Source organism: Lynx canadensis, chromosome E3 (genome assembly GCF_007474595.2).
Source record: "Lynx canadensis isolate LIC74 chromosome E3, mLynCan4.pri.v2, whole genome shotgun sequence".
In the NCBI taxonomy this organism is placed as follows: domain Eukaryota; kingdom Metazoa; phylum Chordata; class Mammalia; order Carnivora; family Felidae; genus Lynx; species Lynx canadensis.
The window spans coordinates 21,563,593-21,586,347 of record NC_044318.1 but is presented as its reverse complement, the minus strand read 5'-3'; the positions used below and the strand labels follow the sequence as shown (position 1 = coordinate 21,586,347).

At 52.2% G+C, this 22,755-nt stretch overlaps 1 protein-coding gene and 1 pseudogene across 1 annotated transcript; one reads left to right on the top strand and one right to left on the bottom strand.

The window, feature by feature from the left end:
- Nucleotides 1-9,108: 9,108 nt before the first annotated feature.
- LOC115504560 lies at nucleotides 9,109-10,517 on the top strand (annotated as a pseudogene).
- A 10,744-nt stretch (nucleotides 10,518-21,261) lies between these two features.
- On the bottom strand, nucleotides 21,262-22,469 carry CE3H16orf82 (chromosome E3 C16orf82 homolog). The gene is given in 4 exon segments (XM_030301588.1): nucleotides 21,262-21,445; nucleotides 21,519-21,629; nucleotides 21,631-22,097; nucleotides 22,443-22,469. Coding segments are annotated over 4 exon segments (789 nt in total).
- Between the last annotated feature and the right edge of the window lie 286 nt (nucleotides 22,470-22,755).

Below are 22,755 nucleotides of genomic sequence, written 5' to 3'. Positions count from 1 at the left end.
GCTCTGGAGCCTCCTTTGTCTGAAATTAACATATCTTGCTTTTTTGGTTAGGTTTTCAGGATACATATCTCTCCATCCTTATACTTTTAATGTACATGTATTGTTACATTTGCAGGGAGTTTCTTGTAAAGAGCATGAAGTTAGGCTGCTCTGCCAATCTCTGTCTTTTAATTGATATATTTAGACTACTTATAGTTAATGTAATTACTGCTGTGTTAGGGCTTAAGTTTGCTTTTTTTTTGTTTGTTTTATTTTTGTTCTGTTTTTCATTTCTCTGTTTTCTTTTTCTTGGCTTCCTGTGGGTTACTTGAATAATTTTTAGAATTCCATTCTGACTCATTGATAGCGTTTTTGAGTATATATTGTTCTATGCTTTTTTCTTAGTGTTTTTCCTGAATATATATTATATATACATACTTTTTAAGTCTACTCGTGTCAGTATTTCATCAATTTAAGTAAAGTATAGAAGCCTTTCCTCTCTTTACATCTTTTTACCCACCCCTTTTACAATATAATTTTAAATATTTCTTCTACGTACATTTAGAAACACATCAAATAGTGTTATAATTTTTGAATCAACCATCAAACATAATTTAGAAAACTCAAGAGGAAATGAAAATATACTGCATTTACCTGTATCTCTTTTATTTACTCTTTGTTGGTCTTTCTTCTTCCTTGATGTCTCAAGGTTTCTTCTTTAATACTTTCTGTTTAGAGAACCTCCTTTAGTTGTTCTTTTAAAGGAGGCCTGCTGGTGACAAATTCTTTTAGTTTTCCTTTATCTGAGAATGTGTTAATTTTTCTTCATTCCTGAAGGATATTTTTGCTGAATATAGAATTTTGGGTCGACCATTCTTTTTTTTTTTTTTTTTTTTTTAATTTTTTTTTTCAACGTTTTTTATTTTATTTTTGGGACAGAGAGAGACAGAGCATGAACGGGGGAGGGGCAGAGAGAGAGGGAGACACAGAATCGGAAACAGGCTCCAGGCTCTGAGCCATCAGCCCAGAGCCCGACGCGGGGCTCGAACTCACGGACCGCGAGATCGTGACCTGGCTGAAGTCGGACGCTTAACCGACTGCGCCACCCAGGCACCCCTCGACCATTCTTTTCTTAACAGCACTTGAAAAATGTTCTACTTTCTTCTAGCCTTTGTGACTTCTGGTGGGAAATCCATGGTCTTTCAATTTTTTTTCCCCATAGGTAAAGTATTGTTTCTCTCACTGACTTCCAATTTTTGTTTAGTTTTCAGAAGTTGAATAAGATACATTTTGGTGTGGATTTCCCAAAATGTGGATTTCTTTGGTTTTATCCTGTTTGTTGACCTTTTCTGCATCTGTGGGTTTATGTCCTTTGGCAAATTTGTTAAGTTTTCTGCACTTATATCTCCAAGTCCTTTTCAGGGCCACCCTCTTTCTCCTTTTCTTTGGGGAATCCAGTGTTAGATCTTTTGTTACAGTCCCAGAGGTTCTTGAGGCTCTGTTTAATTTAATTTAATTAATTAATTTATTCATTAAAAATTAAAAAAAATGTTTATTCTTGAGAGAGTAAGACACACAGTGAGAGCAGGGGAGGGGCAGAGAGAGAAAGAGAGGAAGACACAGAATCTGAAGCAGGCTCCAGGCTCCGAGCTGTCAGCACAGAGCCCGATGTGGGGCTCGAACTCCTGAACCGTGAGATCGTGACCTGAGCCGAAGTCAGACGCTTAACCGACTGAGACACCCAAGCACCCCTATTTTATCTATTTTTAAAATATTTTATTTTACTTTATTTTAGTAATCTCTACACCCAATGCAAGGCTCGAACTCACAACCCCGGGATCAAGAGTCACACACTCCAATGACTGAGCCAGCCAGGCACCCCACTTGGAAGCATTTTGATGATTCCTGCTCCAAAATCTTTGCCAGATAATCATAACATGTCTGTCATATCAATGTTGGTATCCATTGATTGTCTTTTTAAAAAATGTTTATATATTTTTGAGAGAGAGAGAGTGCAGGTGAGGGACAGAAAGAGAGAGAGAGAGAAAATCCCAAGCAGGTCTGTGCTCTCAGTTCAGAGCCTGATGCGGGGCTCAATCTCATGAACACGACCTGAGCCGAAACCAAGAGTTGACATTTAACCAACTGAACCACCCAGGTACCCCTGACTGTCTTTTTTTTTTTTTTTTTTTTTCATTCAAGTTGAGATCTTTCTTGCACTTGGTATGATAAGCTATTTTTTTTTTTTTTTTATTAAGTAAGCTCTACACCCAATGTGGGGCTTGAACTCACAACCCTGACATCAAGAGTTGCATGCTCCAGTGACTGAACCAGATAGCTGCCCTGGCAAGTGATTTTTGATTGATACTTGGACATTTTTGTGTTATCTTCTGAGACTGAATCTTATGTAAACCTTCTGTTTTAGCTGGCTTCCTCTGACATTTCTCCAGTAGGGGATAGGGGATGAGAGGGTGCGAGACTCATTACTGCCAGTGGGGGCTGGAAGTCCAGGTTGCCCATTTGACCTCTGTTGACCCTCAGAAGGGAGGCTCCTTGCTACCTCTGGGCAGGGTTGGGAGTCCTCCTCTTCACTAGGCCCCCGTGGATATCTGGCTGGATGGGAAAGGTAGGAGTGCCTTATTTCTGGTCCCCACTTGGCCTTCCTGACGCCATGGGCACAGTGTCATCATTATCATTGGACAGTAGTGAGTGAAATTTCTGCCTTGGAGGCAATGAGAGGTGCTTCATTACTGCCTGATTGAAGTTCAGGTTCTCTGCATGGTCTCTGTTGATACTGATCCCCTGTGGGGATGGAGTTCCCTATCGGACCCTGGGAGAGGTTGGGTGTCTTGTCTTGTTCCAGCATGGTGAATGTGGCCGTCCAGGCTCCCCACTAAGCCTTGCTGGCATGCGTGGGGGGGGGGGGGGTTTGGGGTAGGCCTAGCACTTTCTGTGGTGCTTGGCTGCCCTGGAGCGGTTATTGGCTGCACATTTTCTGCCTTGCTAGGTTGCCCTTTCACTTCCTTTGGCTGGAAAGAACCAGCTTTGTTGGGGCTTTTCGTCTGTGACTGATGATATATCTGGATTGTTGGCTTCTTCAGCCCCAAGTATGGGGTATATGAGGCAAAAAGAAAACCCAGGGAACTAACTCACTGTCAGGTCGTGCCTTGGGTCCCACTGTCCTTGGCCATTCTGCCTCCTTCTCTCCACCTTTCAGAGTTCCATGATTGTTTTATACATAATGGCCAGGTTTTCAGGAGTGCCAAGTAGGAAGAACAGGGAAAAAGAACAGCTGCTTCTTGTTCCCGGAAGCGTATGTTGACAGATAATATTTCAACACATATTTTTAAAAATCAAAGTTACTGCAAAAAAAAAAAATACCCAGGGTGAACAAAATTCAAACATTTTAAATAAAGATGATCTCAGTATCATTGACTTTTCCTTTTGTCCGATGCTCTAGCATGGCTTGCCACAGCACTATCTTTATCGAAAATGTGCTTATTCTGTTCCTCGTGTAATTTTTGCATTAGTATTTTTGATTTTTGACTTTTGGAAGTATTGCATTCAAGAGTTTATTGTGGTTTTTGAGTTCGTTTTGAGTCCCTAAATATTCTATGTGAGGCGAATCCCTCAGTTACCTTGCTCAGGTTCAGGTTCTGGTACCTGTGGCCTGCAGACCCCCCAGCCTGAAAGGGCAGTAGCACTTTGGCCGGGGGAGCGTGTCCATGATGAGTCCGCAGTCTGAGTGATGGCCAGCAGATGTCCTTCCCAGTGCCCTGCCCCAGGCCTGTGGCCACGGCAGCCCCATGAGAGGAGGTCTCGGGAACACGTCCTCAGCTGTTTCGAGGGCAGAGGCACACGGGGCTGGGGCAGTGCAGCTATAGTAGGACTTTGAAAAATCCCCAAAGGCTGCCCAAACTGCTTTGGGCCACGAGTGGCGAAAACCTCATAAACAGTAGAAACAAAGATTCAGTGAATTAGTTGCCCAGTAAATTGGTCATTTGGCAAATTGATTTTCTCTGCACGTGTGAGCGTCCTGTGAGAGGTCATTGTTGTCACGAGCCTGGGGTTGTCTCCACTGACTCCCTTGCCTGCCTGGGTCTCCAGCATTCCGCCCACACCTGGACAGGTAGGCGGGAGGTAATCTCAGAACGTTTCATGGGTCGTGAAGGAAAATGAAGGGAGCAACGTGACGGTAACTGAGAGGCAGGAGATGGCTGCCATGTATAGGGAGGGCCCTATTGGGCAGGTGACCGTTGAGCTGGGGAAGGAGCTGGCCATGGGGAGAGCATTCCCAGCACAGGGAATGGCAGGCAGCAGGGCAGAGGGACGCCGATGCTGGTTTGGACGCTTCCTCCGCCACTTCTGAGCTGGGTGCCCTTGGCTCGGGCATGTGGCTTCTTGGAGCCTCAGTCTTATCATCTGTAAAATGAGGAGAATAGAAATTAGAGCTACTGTGGTCTGAATTGCGCCCCCTCCCTCGCCCCTAAGATGTGTTTGTTGAAGCCCCAAACCCGGTGTGACTGTATTTGGAGATAGGGCTTCTGGAAGGTGTAAAACGAGGTCGTAAGTGTGGGGTCTCAATCTGATAGGACTGGGGGCCTTATAAGAAGAGGAACACTGTGAGTGGGCCCCAAGGAGAGGCCACGTGGGCACACGGCAAGGAGGTGGCCGTCTGTAGGCCGGGAAGAGGGCTCTCACCAGAGCTCACCCACACTGGCCGTCGGATCTCAGACTCCCAGCCTCCCGATTGGTGAGGAAACCCGTTTCTGCTTTGAAGCCACCCAGTGTATGGCATTTCATCGTGGCAGCCTGAGGCTGAGGCTAAGACCAGGGCTAAGCATGACCTGTTATTTGTCTCTTAAATCAGGTAATCGACACACGTGGAACTCCACTGCTAATAAGCACGAGGTAGCATTCTAGTCACCGGACACAAACCCCAAATCTCTGCCCCTGTGGAGTTCGCGGGAAAGACAACGACGGGTAAAATAAGTGAGGAAGTTATACATTCAGAGGTCAGTTCCTGAAGAGGGGAAAGTGAATCAGGGCTAAGGGACGGGACAGGTGGCGAGGGGCTGGAGTTTAAAATAGAGCGTTCGCTGTGGTGCCTGGCTGGCTCAGTCGGTGGAGCGTGTGACTCTTGATCTCAGGGTAGTGAGTTCCATCTCCATGTTGGGTGTAGAGATTACTTAAAAATGAAATCAAAATAAAATAAAATAAAATAAAATAAAATAAAATAAAATAAAATAAAATAAAGCAGTCAGGGAGGGCCTCCTTGAGAAGGTGATATTTGAGTGGAGATCTGAAGGTGTAAAAAGCATTCCAGGATGGGGAAGCAGCAAGTGCAAAGGCCCTGAGGCAGGAGTGTGCCTGGGGAGGCAAATGTGCCAGGGTGCAACAGGCAAGTGGGAGGGGCGTATAAAGGAGCTCAGAAAGGCCGTTGGATGGACTTTTTGTCAGAGAGGTGGAAGCTGAAGTGGGAGTTTGAGAAGAGGGGGACTGTGATGGACAGGGTTTAACGTGTCAGTCTGGCTGCTGTGCTGAGAGGACACTGTAGAGGGGCCAGGGCTGGGTGGGAGCATGGAAGCCGGAGGGGCTACTGCAGTGCGTCAGGTGACAGATGCTGGTGGCTTGGACCGGGGCACGCGGGGATGAGAGACCCTCTCGGGAGTGAACTTGTCCAGCCCTTGGGAGACGGCCCCTGACCCTACAAGCCCCTGAGTGCGATTTTGTGGCCTTGGTGGCGATGGGATCGCCCCTGACGCTCCAGAGATTGGCCGCAGAACAGGAATGGTGGTGACAAGTGGCCTTAATTGCTTTGAGTGTTTGCGTCAGAGGAAAATCCCGCTCTTTCTATAAAAAACAGAAGGAGCCGGCTCCGTGGGCACCGCGGGCAGAGCTGGGACGCGAGGGGCTTGCCAGAGTGTGGGTGCCTGTGGGAAGCAGGTGAGGGAGCGAGAGCAGGGGTGTCTGATGCTCACGGTCGGTCTGCAGGCTTCTTTGGAGTCAGAGCTGGATACACCCTGGGAGGGGGGCAGGGGCTTCATCCGGGCTGATGGCCCCCCCCCCCCCCTGCTGGGGCCATACAGCTGCTCACGAGGCACTGCCCTGGGCCTCACCCACGGAGATGCGCCTCCCAGAGCAGCCACGGCCAGTGATTGACCAGCTGGGGGTGCAGAGACCCGGTCCCTTTGTCTCAATTCGGGACAACACCGAGGAGCCACCTGGCTCCAGAGCTCAGCACGGGACAGGTGGCCGCCTCCCTTGCAGCCACACTGCAGGCCAGCTTGTCCCTCCGCCAGGGCCGCCCATGTCACTTCCCCAGGGCACCCCCATCCACCTCACCGAACCCCACCTCCCAGTCTGCTTCCAGGGGACCCTGTCCGGTGCAGTGGGTCGCATGGTTTCTGACAGCTCCATTTGGTGGGCCTCTGATGGCTCACACCTCACCTGCCTGAGACCAAGTCCACCGTCCTCCATGCCTCCTCCACGGCGGCCCCTCCTGTGGCCTCCCTCATCTGGGGGTCGCATTGCCGGCTACCCAGTTACCCGAGCCAGAAATACCGGGGTCACCCCGATACAGCTCCTTCCCTCACCTCCTCATTATTGCACCCGCCATCATGTCCTGTCGGCTGCCCTCAAGTCTGTTTCCCCACATCCGTCTCAGGGGCCAGCCACGGCCATCTCCTGCTTGGACAAAGAGATCGACCTTTTCACAGGCTTCCCTGCCTCCAGCCTGGTCTTGCTCCGATCTGCCCTTCCTAGACTGAATACATGCCCCAAATATAATTCAGATTTGTCCCCCTTCTCTCTTATATATACGTATATATGTATGAATATATGCATGAATCGAATGCATATATTTATACATATATAATGCACATACTATATATGATATACATATATATACACACATATGTCATATGTAAAATAAACACACATACATGTGTATGTTTACTCCATCTATTCCAGACAAAGGTGACTGTGTGGTTGGTTATGTAGTTGATTCTATGTTATACATATTATGGCCATAATATGCTCTTCTCTCTCTCTTTTTAAAAAATGTTTAATGTTTATTTATTTTTGAGAGAGAGAGAGTGTGTGAGCAGGAGATGGGCAGAGAGAGAGACACACAGAATCTGAAGCAGACTCCAGGCTCTGAGCTGTCAGCACAGAGTCCGACGACATAGGGCTCAAACTCACGAGCAGTGAGATCATGACCTGAGCCAAAGTTGGACACTTAACTGACTGAGCCACCCAGGCGCCCCCCTTTTTTTAACTGAGGAATGACTTACATATAGTAAAGGGCACAAATCTTAAGTGTTCAGCTTGATGAGTTCTTTCTTTTTTTTTAAATGTCAACTTTTTAACGTTTATTTATTTATTTATTTATTTATTTATTTATTTATGTTTTACAGTCTTGAAGTCTTTTATTTTTTTACATTTGTTTTTGAGAGAAAGAGACAGAGTGTGAGCGGAGGAGGGCCAGAGAGAGAGGCAGACACAGAATCGGAAGCAGGCTCCAGGCTCCGAGCTGTCAGCACAGAGCCCGACGCGGGGCTCGAACCCACAGACCGCGAGATCATGACCTGAGCCGAACTCGGATGCTCAACCGACTGAGCCACCCAGGCGCCCCCATCTTGATGATTTCTTTCCATAACCACCACCGAGAAAGAAGATATGGAGCATTTGTAATGTCCCAGGAGGCTCCCTCGTGGCCTCTCCCAGCTGATACTCCCCCAAGATAACCCGTAGTATAGTCTTGATCACCACTGATTCACTTTTTGGTAAATGGGATCGTACAGTGTATACCCTCTTGGGTACGGCTTCTTTCGCTAAATGTCGTGCCCGGCGAGCTCTGTCTACGTTGCACTGGTGGTAGTTGTTTCTTCTCTCAGCGTTTCGCAGTATGACGAACATGCCACAATTTATTCATCTGACTTTACCGTTGATGGATGTTTGGGTTCTTTGCGGTCTGGGGTTGCTGTGAACATTTCAGGTATTGCTTCAGGTGGTCGTAAGCAATCATTCACCTTGGACGTCTCCTCAGCCGGGGAATTGCTTGGTCAAGGGGCAGGGGTACCTTCGTTTGGCTTTGAAAGACGTGCCGAGCAGTTTCCCAGGGTGGACGCATCCCTTGCCACTCCCACCAGCAGGGGGGCAGAGCTCCCCTTGCTGCACAGCCTTGCCACGACCGGTGTTGTCAGGACATTAATTCAAGCCATTCTGGTGGGGATGTAGGACTGTCTGTGTGGAATTGCATTCCTTTGAGATCATAAGCCCCAGCTGCAGTCTGTACCCCACCACCGCTGCCACCTCCCATCCGATTGGCCCAGGATCCATGCCTGACAGTAAGCTGGGCCAATCAGAATTTGGAAACGAGACCTCAAAGATGCTCAGCAGGCTGCTGAGCGCTCGGGAAAGGACTTCAAACCTCAGGGCCCCGAGGTGGCCGTCTCTCTCTGCAGAGAAGCCAGAAGGCCAGTTTGCAGAGGGAGGAGAGAGGAGCAGACACTGGAAGGGACAGGGAAACGAGATGTGGGAGGGCCGAGAGGAGGCAGGCGCCCAGAGAGCAGTCCTGGCCCCGGAGGCTGTCTGCCGTGTGCTCCTTGACTGGGCTCTGCGGGACCTCACCCGCGCCCTGTCGTGAAAGGGACCGCTCTGTCCTCAATCAGCTGCTCCTTTTTCTCTGTCCCCTCTCCTTTTGCTCCAGCTCTTTGAGTGGATTTTTTTCCCTCTTGCAACCAAAGAGCCTTGCAAAACAAAGGGTATTTTCTCTGTCTGCTTCCTGTCTGCCTTTCCCCCTGGTTTTTAGCACATCTTTTTGAAAACATCAGCCTCTTGCTCTGATGAAGAGAAGGGGTAGGGAGGCTGGCGTGCGTTGGTCCCTCACGGTGTGCCAGGCCCCAAATGGGCATTCTCCCTGCTGTGTGGCACGTGAGCCTGTGAGGGAGGGGCCGGCGGTAACTTGCTTCAAGGACGTGGGAAAGTGAGGCACAGAGGGGGTCAGGGACTGGCTCAGGTGGCTCAGCTGGGGATGCCCTCCTAGGCTGGTCTGACTCTGAAGCGTCTATTCTGCCAGGCTTCGTGCCCTTTGTCCGTCATTGAGCCTGAGTGTTAAAGGTGCACATGGATGCCTCCGTCACCGTTGACAGAGATTGCCTCTTACCCCTCATCCCCCCTGCCATCGCGCTGTGTCACAATAAAGGAGAGCTGTCCCTCATGGGGGCACCACAGATGCCCTCGGTTCTGCTGCCCCCACCTTCAGAATTTCCTCCCATTCGTATCTTCCTCTTGCCAATGGCTCATCCAAGTGCTCTTTGAGAGTAACATAATTTACTTCCAGAAGGTTCTTCCTTGTATGCAGCTAAAACCCCAGGTGGCACCATAGTGTCAAGGTAGAGAAGGTGCTGCCCGTAGAGTCACGTAGACTTGGAGTCCACATCCTGTTCTCCACATTGATGAGGTGAGGAACCATGGGCAAAGATGGGGCCTCTCTGAGTCTGTTTTCCCATCTGTAAAATGGGACTGGTGAGTCTTACTGCCCAGAAGTTTTGTAAGTTGCATAAGTAGGTTGTGATCTTCCTGAGTCACAGGCTCTCACCACCACGTTCCCTGCTTGCTGTCACCCTGTGACACCTAAGCTGGCCAGCCCTTCCTCCTTCCCTCCACCTGTAGCCTCATCCTTGTGACTCTGCCATCGTGTTCCAGGCGTGCCCAGTCCAGGGCTCCATCCTGAAGAAGGTGCTGGAGCCACTGAAGGACGTCATCATCAAGGCCCCCTGGGACATCAGCCTGGGGGTGTGAACCTGCCCAGTGTCGACTCATCCCACACCTCCCCGGTGCAGCTCGCCCCTGTGCTCCCGGGGTTTCCACATGTCCAGCTGTGACCACAACTTGGCCGTGACCGTGAACCTCACCAGCACATCCAAAATACAAAACTGGGCTGGCACTGATGACGTCCTTATGCGAAGGGTTGAAGCTGATGCAGGCACCTCGATGCTGGTGCTTGAAGCTCCAAAGCAGGGAAAGGTTTCAGACTATGAAATGAAGTCAGCGGACTTAGATGTTGAACTTGGAAATCCAGACGCAGAGTATAGCTGTGGAGTGAAGATGCCTTCTGGTGAATGCGCACCTGTATGCCCAGATCTCAGTCACACTGGGGACCCTGGTGTAGCCTTTTGTGCAAAAGACAGAGCGAGATTTTCTCCAAGTGCGGAAACCTGGGAACGGAAGTATTAAGTTGTCGAAGAGGAATAACGTTGACAAAGAGGAGGAGGCTGTTACTGTAGAGCTGAGTGAACCAAGTTCAGCTAGCTTTTGCATCGAGGTCCCTGAACCTCTTTATGAAAGCGACCCCACTCTCCCCTACAGTAGCACTCCGTGTGCCGGCAGATGGACCCCTCGTGGTAGAGTGTAAGATTGCTGGGGTGGGGTGTGTGAAGTGCTATCTGGCCCCCAAGATCGAGGATGAAGAGGGCCTTAGGCATCTTAAAATCCAAGAAAATAAAACAAAGCTCTTTGAGAACGCCTTCTGAATGCCAGCATATAGTGTGCACCTCTGAGTACATGGGTAGATACCGTTTTCTGTAAACAGTTTCCATTCTCTACAGTTTGGCTAAAGAATCCATCCCCAAGTTAGATCTGGTCTTGTTAATGTAGAACTAATTCTGCCTTACCTAAAAATTCTCCTTTTGATTTTCAGGGGTGCTTGGGTGGCTCAGTCGGTTAAGCGTCCGACTCTTGATTTCTGCTCGTCATGATCTCACGGTTTGTGGGATCGAGCCCCGCGTGGGGCTCCGCACTGACGGCCAGGAGCCTGCTTGGGGTTCGGTCTCTCCCTCAGTCTCTCTTTGACCCTCCCCTGCTTGCACGTGCGCCCGCGTGTGTGTGCTCTCTCTCTTTCTCGAAGTCAATAAACTTAAAAAAAAAAAAAGAAATTCTCCTTATGATTTTGATAACGCAGGGCTTTGACTCCAAATGCAGTTTTAAGAATTGTTTGCAGTTGAAAGGAATTATTTGAATTTCCAAAGAAAATGGAGTCAAATAAATAAAAGTAAAGTGTTTAGCTTCACGTTTGGCACATAAAACACAAATACATAGTCATTGTTCTTGCTATTTGTAGAGTTTCCTTCGTCCTGGGAGTTCCTGAAAATGGAAAACCTTTAAGTACCTGTCTCTGCATGGGCTTAATGCTCTCAGTCTGGCTGCTGTACCCTAACACACCCCTGACCCCTTTGAAATGCTTCCTCAGCAAGGCAAAGCTCTGTGGGAATTTCGGGGGTAGGATCACTAGCTCTGAGGCCTCGGTTGTTGCTGGATGCAGAGAAAACAAATATTGCTTTAGAAACATTAATAATTGAGAGCTTTTCAGCACAGAATTGGCCAGCATTAGGGGAATTGAAAATTAAGACTAAGACACTACCTCAAGCAGATTTTCTGGTGAATAATTCATAGAGCTATAATGCCCATGAAGACCCAGAAGAGAAAAGACCTTCTGTGTCTGCCCTCCCCAGCCCCCGCCACCAGCCCCATCACCTTGACTTTTCCCTGAGCCCTTGGTGGGGGGAGGGGCATCTGGGGAAGCAAACAAAAGCCAACCACAACAGCAGAGTTCTGATTGGAACTTTCCATGCAGTTTTGCTCCCATGTTGCTGTGTGACCATCGATAAAGTCTGTCCTTCTCTGAGTAGCAATCCTGCCAACTCTGAACTATGATTCTTTGAGGCCCAAGGGACGGAAAGGCCTTTGAGTGCTCATTGAGGCCTCTGTCCCCAGGGAGATATATACCCCAAAGCATTGGGGGGATGGTCTCTATTCCATTTCAGACCTCCTTCTTTCCTTCCTTCACACATTTACTGAGTACCTACTCTGTGCTAAGTGCTGAAGATACTGTCTCCTTGGGGGAGAAACATCTAGGAAGTGGATAATTGCAACTCACAGTGACTTGAACACAGGTGGGGAGAAGGAGAAGGTCGTGGGTGCGGGAGTGACACCTAAATTCAGCCTGAGGTGTGATCAGGGAGGGCTTTCTGGTGGAGGCCACACCTGCACTGAATCCTACGGAGAGAGTTGGGTAGGAAAAGAAGGAGGAGGGTGTTCTAGGTTATAACATTTTTATAACATTTATAAAAAAGCCCCAGAAGAGAGAGAGAAGGAAAAGTACTTTTGTGGGGACAGCAAGGGCCCCTGGGGCACATGGCAAGGATGTCCAGAGAAGAGGCTGCACCTAAGGCATTAAGGTCAAGTTAAGGCCTTGCATTTGGACCTCACTCTGAGGGCAATGGGGAGCCAGCGAAGGTGTAAGTGGGGTGCTGGATACTCGTTCGGATTTGTTTGAGAAAGATCCAGGGACTGGCGTGCGGAGCGTTGGTGGTTCCTGCGTTCTGGTGTCGGTGTGAACCCTTCTCAGCCTGGTCCGACCGATTGCCCGTCACCAGTTTTGAGCAAATTGTGCTTTGTGTTTCCAAGGTCCATCCATCCAATCTCAAGCTGCATTCTTGCCTCAGTTCACGTGTCACATCTGTTCTCTGTGTTGGGGGGGGGCAGGGGGCAGTTTGTGCGGGGTTCCCAAGCAAGGGAACTCTTTTGTCGGCTCAGACTTGATCTTGCCAAGTTCAGGGTGGGAAGGCAGCCAGCCTCCAAGGAGAACTGGCTTCCGAGGCCCGTCTCAGGGTGGATGTCTCACACTGGCGGCTCCTGGGGTAAGTCTGCATCTATGGGTGTGTTTTGTTGGAACAGGGTCTTGTTTGGCAGAAAAGTTAGTAATAATATTTAAGTCAGGACACTTCTCATCAAAAGTCTGGGTTTCTGATTTTCTAGAAATAGCAGACTTGGCCACCTGGAACCTCTTCCTTGAAGGCAGCCATTGGCTGGTGTGGGGTGGCCTGTGTGTGCCAGATCACCACCGTCCCCCCTCTTCCCTTTCGCCTTCCTGTCCTGAGGCTGACGACAGCCGCTGTCTGTCATTATCTCTGTCACTGCAACCCTAGTTTTCTCCCACAAAGCAAGGAAGGATGTAGACTCTTTCTTGAGAGCCACACGCCCAGCAAACACGGGAAAGTGAAAGACAGACTAAGAGGGCCGCGTGCTTCAAGACAAATGGGGAAGCACACTGTTTTTAAATTTTTTCATGTTCATTCCTTTTGAGAGTGAGAGAGACAGAGCACGAGCAGGGGAGGGGCAGAGGAAGAGAAAGAGAGAAAATCCCAAGCAGCCCGGATGGCGGGGTTCGGTCCTGTGAACCGTGACATCGTGACCTGAGCCAAAGTCAAGGGTCAGATGCTCAACCGACTGAGCCACCCAGGCGCCCCAAGGGCACATGTTTCCTGATGGAAATAAAAAGTCATTGTTTGGTACATAGACCACATGGGTCCGGTTGAAAGAGTTCAGTCTAAGGTGTGACAGGCAAGTCGGGCTCAGGTGGCACTCACGCGTGTTCCTCGCCTGGCCCGGCGCTTGTGGGCCCAGACTGATGAGACGGGGTTTCAGGGCCCTGCCCCGCTGCCCAGCCTTCTCCCCGGCAAGCTCTGCTCACACGTGTGTGTGGGTTTACTTTCATTTGGGGTGGGGGTGGAGCAATGATGGTTTCAGGTACACTTAAGAAATGCGTAAAAGCCATCAGGCTGCTAGAGCCCCTTCGTGTACCTTTGGGGTAAACTAAAGCCAGGGAAGGGGACCGACCTATCCATTGCCACCTGCATGGTCCTGTGTGGGGGCAGAGCCTGTGCCCTGCCTTTTTGTCTACCCGGGCTGCAGGCTGCAGGCTGAGCAGGGCCCCCTGCCCTCCCGGACCCCATCGTCTGCTCGGCTGCACTGCTCAACTATCTGCACTGCTTGCCCGGGGTCGCAGACCCGAAGGCCTGAGTCTGGAGCAGGGGAGGTGAGCTCCAGCTGCTGGCTGGCAGGTGGGAATGGCGGGGGGGCCAGGGTTTCCAAATCTCAGGTAGCCAGCAGTTTGGGTCTTTAAGTGAAGCCTGGGGGCTGGTACTTCTGGTGTGTGGCCCCAGCTCGGAACAGCCCGAAGGTGTCTTTTTCTGACTTGATTCTCCGCTGTCCAGCATGGGCCTGAGCTCATTCGTTCATTCCTCTTTGGTTTCTCACGTCTTCACGACCCTAGGAGGAGCTTTTTCACCCCCATTTTACAGATGATGGCACTGAGGGCTCGGCAGGTTAAGGCACGGGTCCCGAGGCACGCAGCTCTTGTGCGTCAGAGCCAAGACTCAGGCCCAGGGATTCCGAACCCTGAGCCCGTTCTCGGAATCGCCGCGAAATCTAGGATGAATGTGAGGCCCTCCTGTGCCCACACTGCGGTTCACGGGATACGTAAGTGAAGGATTTCTTATCAGGAAGAAAGGATTCTAGGCACGTTTTCGCAAACTGCAACTGACGTCCGTTGAGAAAAGCAGGTGGCCCTAAGGACTCAGATGAGCCAAGAGGTAAGGCTGTCCATAGTCACATTTGTGACAAACTTGATGAGTCTGTGTGTGTCACTTAAAACCTCTGTGGGCTCCCATTTTGTCACCTTTCATATTTTAAGAACTAACATTACAGTCAAGGCGTGACGAGTTTCCACCGATGGCCTTTGGCAATGCTCAGATTCAACTCCTTCATCCTGAAGTCTGTATTGGGCGCCTACTGTATGCAGGGTGCAGATGTGCATTCCGAGACACAACGGCCATACCCACTGTGAAAAGGCGTTGTTCTGGGCTCTGGGGACACAACGGTGAGCCAAATAGACCCCGTCCTTGCTCCCGCGGAGCTGAAGCCTTGCGGGTGAGGCAGATTTAATCTAAGAATCCCATGAGGAAGTGTAAAGTGACAAAATGTAGAGCATAAGTGCTGTGGAAGAGAGGGACGTGGTGGCCCGAGAGCGTGGGTCAGGTCGGGGGGGCCAGGGCAGCCTTCCCTGGGGAAGTGACATGTGAGCTGAGCTCCGCAGGAAGGGGAGGCAGGAACCGGGTGACGGGGCAGCTGCAAAGGTTCGGGGTCAGTGGGTCTGTGGAAGCGAAGGCCCCGCAGAGGGGAGCGTGCTTGGGATGAGGCTGGAATGGTCAGCCAAGGCCCGACCCCTGCTGGTCGTTGCTCTTTATCCTGAGAGCAAGGGGAGGTCATCGGAGCATTATCAGTTAGCCTGGGCCGTGTAACAAACTGTCCCCAACCACAATGACTTAAAGCAGCCATCTCTAGTTCTGGTCGGGAGCCCGCAGGACAGCAGGCTGTGCTGGGCTGGGTTCGTGGCTCTTCCGGCCTGGGTCAGGCCCAGCTGCCCTTGGGCGCATTCGTTCATGTGTGCAGGGTCAGCTGGTGGGTCACGTGGGGCCGGCTGGTTTATGACGGCCTCGGGAGGCACGGCTGGGGGAGCTGGGGACTCTCTCCTCCTGTGACAGGCCAGCGCGGGCTTGGTCCCAGGGTGGCTGCAGGGTGTGTGTGAACGGAAGCCACGAGGCCTCTGAAGGCCTAGAGCAGGAGCTGCGGAGCGTCAGTCCCTTCCTGCTGGTTGGAACACATCACGAGATCAGCCCAGATTCAGGGGAGGGAGAAGCAAACTCCTCCTCTCAGTGGGAGGAGCTGCTAAGTATTAGGGCCATTTTTGCCAACAACCGCAGAGATTTTAAGTAAAAGTGATTTTTCTTTTTTGTAGAGAGTTAAAAAGCCCCTTTAGCTTCTGAAGGGAGAATGGATGGGGGAGAGTATTTACCTCAATATCCGTTCCTTCCTCCGTTGTTACTAACAGGATGCCAGTTTTTATTCCCACACATTGTTTCTTGAATGAGGACCGAATTTCCTCACCTCCTTTACAGCTCCATGTAGCTGTGTTGTGGGACACTTTTAGGGCGTCTCCTTAAGAAAGAAGGGTCAAACCTTTCTTCTCTCCTTCCTCCCCCTGCTCTCCTTGATGTGTTGGATGGAGATGTGTTGGGGAAGCTTGGGCAGCCACCTTGGACCATGAGGATGAGGACCTCATCTGGAGGAGGGTGGAACGGAGATCCAGAAGGAGCTGGGGTCCTGATCACCCCGTGAGGCCACCATACCAGTTTTGGCTACGTGGTGGCTGGTAGCTACAAGTGGCTCGTGGCTTTCCCTTCTCTGGAAAATGGCCCATTTGGACTGGAGCTTTTCCACACATAACCCGCTGAGCCGCATTTGCTCAGGAGGTTATGGGTGTGGGGGTTCAGGGTGCGGGGGTACAAAGGGCCTTTGCCTTTCACTGATGGTAGGGCCCACCCTGAACTGCAGGAGACGCTCCGGAGCTCCCCATGGGATCCTCCTGAGGCCAGTCCCCAGCCCCATCCCGTGTCCCTTACTCCCCTTCTCCTTGGAACGCCCCTCATGAGAACCACCGTCTCAAGCTCTCCTTCTGGGGACCCAACCTCAGACACCCTACTCTGCTCCCTACCCGTGATAAGCCACAGACCAAGGGTCTGTGTCTCAGAACGTACCCTAATCACTAGACTCCATCTACTCGCCCACTGGTTTTGCAGTGGGCGGAAGAGGTGACGTCAGCTGCTTAAATCCAGCAAAGCAGGCACTATGGTGCGAAGAGCTCAAGAAAAATGAACTTCTTCCGGGGCGGGGGACGAAGGCCAAGGGAGCGCTCGGCAAGAGAGGCTTCAGATCTGGCCAGCGTGTGGGGGCCCCCCCCCCCGGCCGAGTCCCTCGCCTTCCCGCCCCCCTGCTCCAGGCCTGTTTGAAGTCTGTGGGCTGCCCGGGCTGCTGGACGGACAGCATTTGTAAGCAACTCTCTCCCCAGCCCAGTTAATAATTCAGGAGCCAGCGCCCGCAGCCAGCCCATCGCTCCAAGCACGCCGCGTCCCCAACGCCAAGCCCGTGGACAGGAAAGGAGAAAATCACTGGACCCGCTTGAAAAATGGTCCCTGCTCCAAGCGCTTGCTGCCTCCCCAGCGCCGGGCTGGGAGAGAGCTGGGCCGAGACGTATCTGCCGGGCAGACGGCAAGAGAAGGACGGAGCGGCCCTGGGGGCTCAGGCGTGCACCCGGAGCGGTATTTAATTTTCGGATCCTGAGCCGCATTTGCTTTTGGACCGTGGGCTGTGGTCGCTGGGATGCAGGCCGTGGGGGACTCAGCTTTCTTCTGACTCAACAATTCATCCTTCACCCACTGTCTCCCCTTCGTTCGCTCATTCGGCCACTGTTGATGCTACTGACACGGAAGTGGCATTGACGATACGGGCAGGGGGTGGGGAGTGACAGCTGTCCTCAGGGGGGCAGACACGAAGAGTGGGGGGTGCCACACTTAAGGGGCTCGGGACAAGAAACAGCCGGCCAGGAGCTCTGCGTGTGGGGGCGGCCCGTCCCCTGGGTGTGCCGGGACCCTAAATGTCCAAAGCAGGGAATGGTTAAGGTCATGGACTCTGGGGCCAACGGCACGGGTTCAAATACCAGCCCTGCCACTAACCTACCCAGAGTTGGCCTCTCTGTGCCTCAGTTTCCCCATCTATAAAATCGAGTTAATAGTGGGAGACCGGTACAAACTACCTCTTAGGGTTAAGATAATGGACAGGGACTTCGAGGGCGAAAATGAAAAACCCAAACTCGGGAAATTACAAAGTGCTGGCAATCACCAAGGAAAGCCACCTTCAGAAAGTGACTCGGTGGGTCCTTACAAAGCTAGGCACCCTTCCGTCCCAGGCAGTCATCCCACTCGTGGGTGCTCAGCAGAGTGAAGTGAGAAACTTATGTTCATACCAAAACCTGTACGTAAGTGATTATTAGTCGTTTCGTAACGTCCCCGACTGGGAAACAACCCAAATGCCTCTCAACCAGAGACCTGATGGACCATGAAACATTACTCAGCAGCAAACAACGCGGGTGAGTCACAAATGGCCAAGTGAAAGCCGCCAGGCTTGTAAGGCTGCTAGCAACGTGCGCTTCTTCTACATGTGTGACATTCTGGAAGACGAGGGACAGAAAACTGGCCAGCGGTGCTGGGGTGGGAGGAACTGACCGAAAGGGGCAAAAGGGGACTTTTGAGGTGCGATGGAACTATTTGGTATTGAGGGTGTGCTGACCACGTGTGCTTATCAAAAACCAGAGAACTGTACACGAAAACGAGTACATGTTACTGCACCTGTAAGTCATGACAGGTTTGAGGTGGTCTAGAGAGGGTTAGGGGGAGGTGGCAGGAGTCCAGGTAAGGAAAACATATTCAGGCCGGCTTGTTGTAGAGCCTTGAAGGCCGTGTCAAATACTTTGGCCCGCGGGGAAATTCGGAAGTTTTTAAGCAGTTAGGGAAGAGAAGCCAAGTTTTGTTTCAGAAAGATCGCCGTGTTCTCTATTCAGAAGCAGAAGCCTCTGTGTGTGGTTCTGAAATTGCCTTCAGAAATGTTTTCATTGACTACCCCCGCTTTTTGGAGAGAATTTGATTTTGTGACCCACGTTTGGAAATCAGGAGATTTGAGGCGCGCCTGTTCACGAGTTCGAGCCCCGCGTCGGGCTCTGTGCTGACAGTTCAGAGCCTGGAGGCTGATTCGGATTCTGTGTCTCCCTCTCTCTCTGCCCCTCCCCCGCTCATGCTCTCGCTGTCTCTCAAAAATAAATGTTAAAAATATTTTAAAAATCAGGAGATTTGACATACAATTTTGAACTTCTGGCTTCTCCTTGTGTGGGTTGCATGCCAAAGCCCCTCCCCGGCTCCCTTGTAGCAACTTCCTGGTTCCTGCAGGGGTCAGTTTTAGACCCCAGGGCTTGAAAGTGCATTTGATGGGGAACACAGCAAGGGCAGAGGTGCTTCCCAGCCCTGGCTGTACATTTTCATCACCCGGGGAGCTTTAAACCCACTACGGATGCCCAGTCCAGGTCTCTGGAGTGGCCCGGGCATCTGTATCTTGTAGATATTCCCCAGGTGACTCTACTGTGCAGGCAGGGCTGGGAACCACCGGTCGGGGAGGAAGGGGCCTGGATTAGGGGGTCAGCAGTGGGGGAGGGGCGGTGTTAGGGACTGATGAAAGGTGGGGCTGAGGCAGGGGTAGACCCCCCTCATGATGAGGGTCCAGCCCGAACAATGGAGTGAGATGATGGCGTTTGCTGAGAAAGGAGACAGGAGGAGGTGGTCAGGGGACGGTGGTGAGCTCATGGTGGCCACTCTGTGCCCGAGCGGTCTGTGGCCTCCACACCGAGGGCTCAGCATGCAGCAGCACCTACAACTTTGCCTCTGTGTGCCCTCTGTCACCCTCTGAGACAGGAGAGCAGGGCAGCAATGGGGGTGGGGGCGGCGATGGGCGGACAGGGACCCCCTTGGGCAGGGCTGGGAGGGGCCTGGGTTGTGGGTGCTCTGTTCCCGCTAAGCGATTTTGCTGGGAGGAGAGTGGGGGAGAACGTACTCACGCTCCAGAGGAAGGGCCTCAGCAGTCCAGACACGCGATGCCCTTGAACCCGGAACCGCTAACTCCTGAAACCTAGCAAACCATCTGCTGATCTGCCTCGACTTCTAAATTTTTTTTTTCAATGTTTTTTATTTATTTTTGGGACAGAGAGAGACAGAGCATGAACGGGGGAGGGGCAGAGAGAGAGGGAGACACAGAATCGGAAACAGGCTCCAGGCTCCGAGCCGTCAGCCCAGGGCCCGACGCGGGGCTCAAACTCACAGACCGCGAGATCGTGACCTGGCTGAAGTCGGACGCTTAACCGACTGCGCCACCCAGGCGCCCCTGATCTGCCTCGACTTCTAAGCAGATGCTATGGGTCCATTGTTTTCGGTTTTTTGGTTTTTGTTTTGGTCAAGAATACTTCATCTAGGGGCTCCCGGGTGGCTCAGTTGGTTAAGCGTCTGACTCTTGACTTCAGCTCAGGTCGTGATCTTGCAATCTGTGAGACTGAGCCTCGTGTCGGGCTCTGTGCTGGCATCTCGGAACCTACCTGGGTTCTCTCTCTCTCCCTCTCTCTGCCCCTCCCCCACTCACTCTGTCTCGGTCGCTCTCAAAATAAATAAAGTTAAAAAAGCCATTTTCACGTAATCCACATGACCCTTCTATCTATGTATGACATAGAGGTTATCGTTCCCATTTTCCAGATGAAGAAACTCAGGCTCCAAAATTGTAAGCATTTTCCCCCAGATCACCAGCCTGGAGGTAACAGAGTTGATAGCTAAGCCCTCCTGTCAACACGGCTCTTTAGTGCGTCTGAGTTTGTCTCTGTAACCTCGGCCGGGAACACACACACGAACCTCACACCCTTTCAGCCTCTCCAGACACTTTTTATTGTCTCTGGTGCCCCCTCAGCTTTCCTTCTGGTACCTAGTGGATGTCTTCGTGAGTGTTCTGACCTCCGCCCCTCCGTGGACACGCTCCCTCCCCAGGGTTTTCATAGTCAGCCCCCCCCCCCCCGGGGAAGGGCTTTATGGTCCTGAGAAGGGGCAGGCAAGCGTCCTCAGCCCTCCCACCCGTCCAGGAGACTTTTGCTAAACGGCTCAGAGCTGTCTCATCCCAGCCATGCTTGGCTGGGTTGGTTTCTGTCACCGTTAAGCATTGACCATGGCATTGTCCTGCCATAGGAAGCAGTCCCAACCGTCTCAACCGAGAAGGTGTCTGGGCTCCTTTCTCGCCTCTACCTCCTTGGAGATGCACATCGAGACAGGGACGGGGCCTCAGGGAGCCCCGTCCGGAGCCTCTCTGGCTCTCGCAGGCAGCACATCTTGCAGAGCTTGGTAGGGATCCGGCTCCCCAGGGTTGTGGTTTCCCGTCGATGGTGCTTCCTTCGGCTGGCTCCCGACGCGGACGGTCCCAGCCGCGGCTGGTGCTTGCTTCTCCTGAGCTCATCGCGGTTGGTGTTGACTGTAGACGGTGCTCACCACTTCGCACGGTTTCTCCAGGGGAGGTTCTGACATCAGATGGTTCTCAAACAGAGCTGGCATTTGCTGCTGACCGCAATCGTCCCCACTGATGAGTTTTGGCTGGAGATCCCGCCGTGACGGTTCTCCATACAGACGGTTTTGCCATTGACGGGTCCTGTTAGAGGTGGCTCGTCGCTGGGGCTCGCAGTGGAGGGTAGACCCAGCCCCCCAGGATCTTGCTGCAGCTTCAGAGTAGACGGTCGTGCCGTTGATCGCTGACGGTCACTGCAGGTGGTGCTTACCTTTCACAGTTCTTGCTACACGTCACCCTGCCGCCGACAGTCGTTGCTACAAACGGGGCTCTCCACCCAAGGTTCAGACGCACCGGGTGCTTTTTAAAGGCGTCTGCTTGGCCGTAACCGCTCTGGGTAAAGTCCAGGCTTGCTGGGGGTTCGCGTCCAGTTTTCAAGACCCTAGTGGCCGGTGAGCCTTCTCATGCAGGCACGCACGTCTGGGCAGGCTGCTCGCCCTCGGTGGCCTGGCTTTGGCCTTGCCCCCGACCTTGGTCGCTGGCCTTGGCCTTGCCTCCGGCCCCGTCCTCCTGCAGACTGGTGTTACCTTTCACCCCGGTCTGCGCGCCGCCGTCCTCCCGCGTGCCCTGGCGGCTGCTGGCCTGGCTGGAGGGAAGGCTGCTGGTGGAACTGAACAGCCCGCTGCTCACCTGGTAGTGGAGGGCGCTGCTGCCCAGACTGATGAAGCTCATGCTGGTCAGGCCGCTGGCCCCGCTGCCGCTGCCGCTGCTGGGCAGGCTGGTGTCGCTCTTCCCCTCCAGCATGGTCTGCTCCGTGCGCCCGGCTGGCTCCTTATCTGGCTGGGGGAGTAGACGGCACACAGCTGGCTGCTCTGGGCGCTGTCTGTCTGGGTGTTGAGACTTCTGTGCAACCTCACGATGTGTCTCCTGGCCACCAGGCTGACCTCGCTGTTCTCCTCATCCCCTGCATACCCGCTGTCCAACAGGCTGGTGTCACTGTCCCTGCATGTCCCCAGGCTGGACTGTCGCGGGCTCGGCAAGTCGCTCTCCCTTCTCCACGCGTTTCCCAGGTTGCTGCCCAGAAGTCTCAGGGGCCCCTGGGTGGCTCCTGCGTCATGGTGTGGCCACGCGGGTGACTGGGGCTCTAAGCTGGGGGATGGGAGGCCTGGAGCTTGGTCCTGAGCATTCCAAGCAGCAGACTCCCCTGTTGTACCCTGGAGGAAAGTGAGGGACAGATGATCTGGTTTATCCAGGGGGAGGGGACCCTGGGAGGCCTCTGAATGGTGGGTGTGGTTTGTCTGGGGGGAGAGGCGGCTCAATTTATAGGGTGGCCTTTCAAAGGGCAGTGTTCTGATTGGCTGGCCCGGTTCCCATGGTGATGGGTCTATGAGGCGGGGTGGGTGTGGGAGGGAGGACAATGCTGTCCTGGCACCAGTTACATCAGTGGCTGGGGCTGGAGGTGGGTAGAAAAAGGACTTATGGCCAGAGAGAGGCAAGGACCACCTTCCGGGGGACATTTCCTACGGGGCCTGTGGCCCCTGCTTTGCCATATCATGACATCTGGGTGTGCCTCCTGGCTGAGCCCCTTCTGAGCTGCATTTCTTTAGGATGTCACTGGTCACTGGTCCCACATCACACCCTACCCCTTCCTCACCTCGAGGCGCGGTCATGTTGGCTGTTTTCTTATTTGGAGCTCTTACCTGCCACAGGGACTTTGTACTGGCAAAAAAAAAAAAAAAAAAAAAAAAAAAAAAGTTTCTACCTGGAACGTTCTTCCCTCAGCCCCTTGGCCTTCAAGCCTCAGCTAAAGTGTCCCTGGCCTCTACAAGAACATCCCTCTGTTATTCTCTATGTCACTTTCTAACTTATGTGCTTTATGGCATTAAGTGCAATTTGCAAGTCTTTCGATGTGTCAGTTCCTTATTGCTGGTTCCTTCTGCTCGAATATCTTTGCAA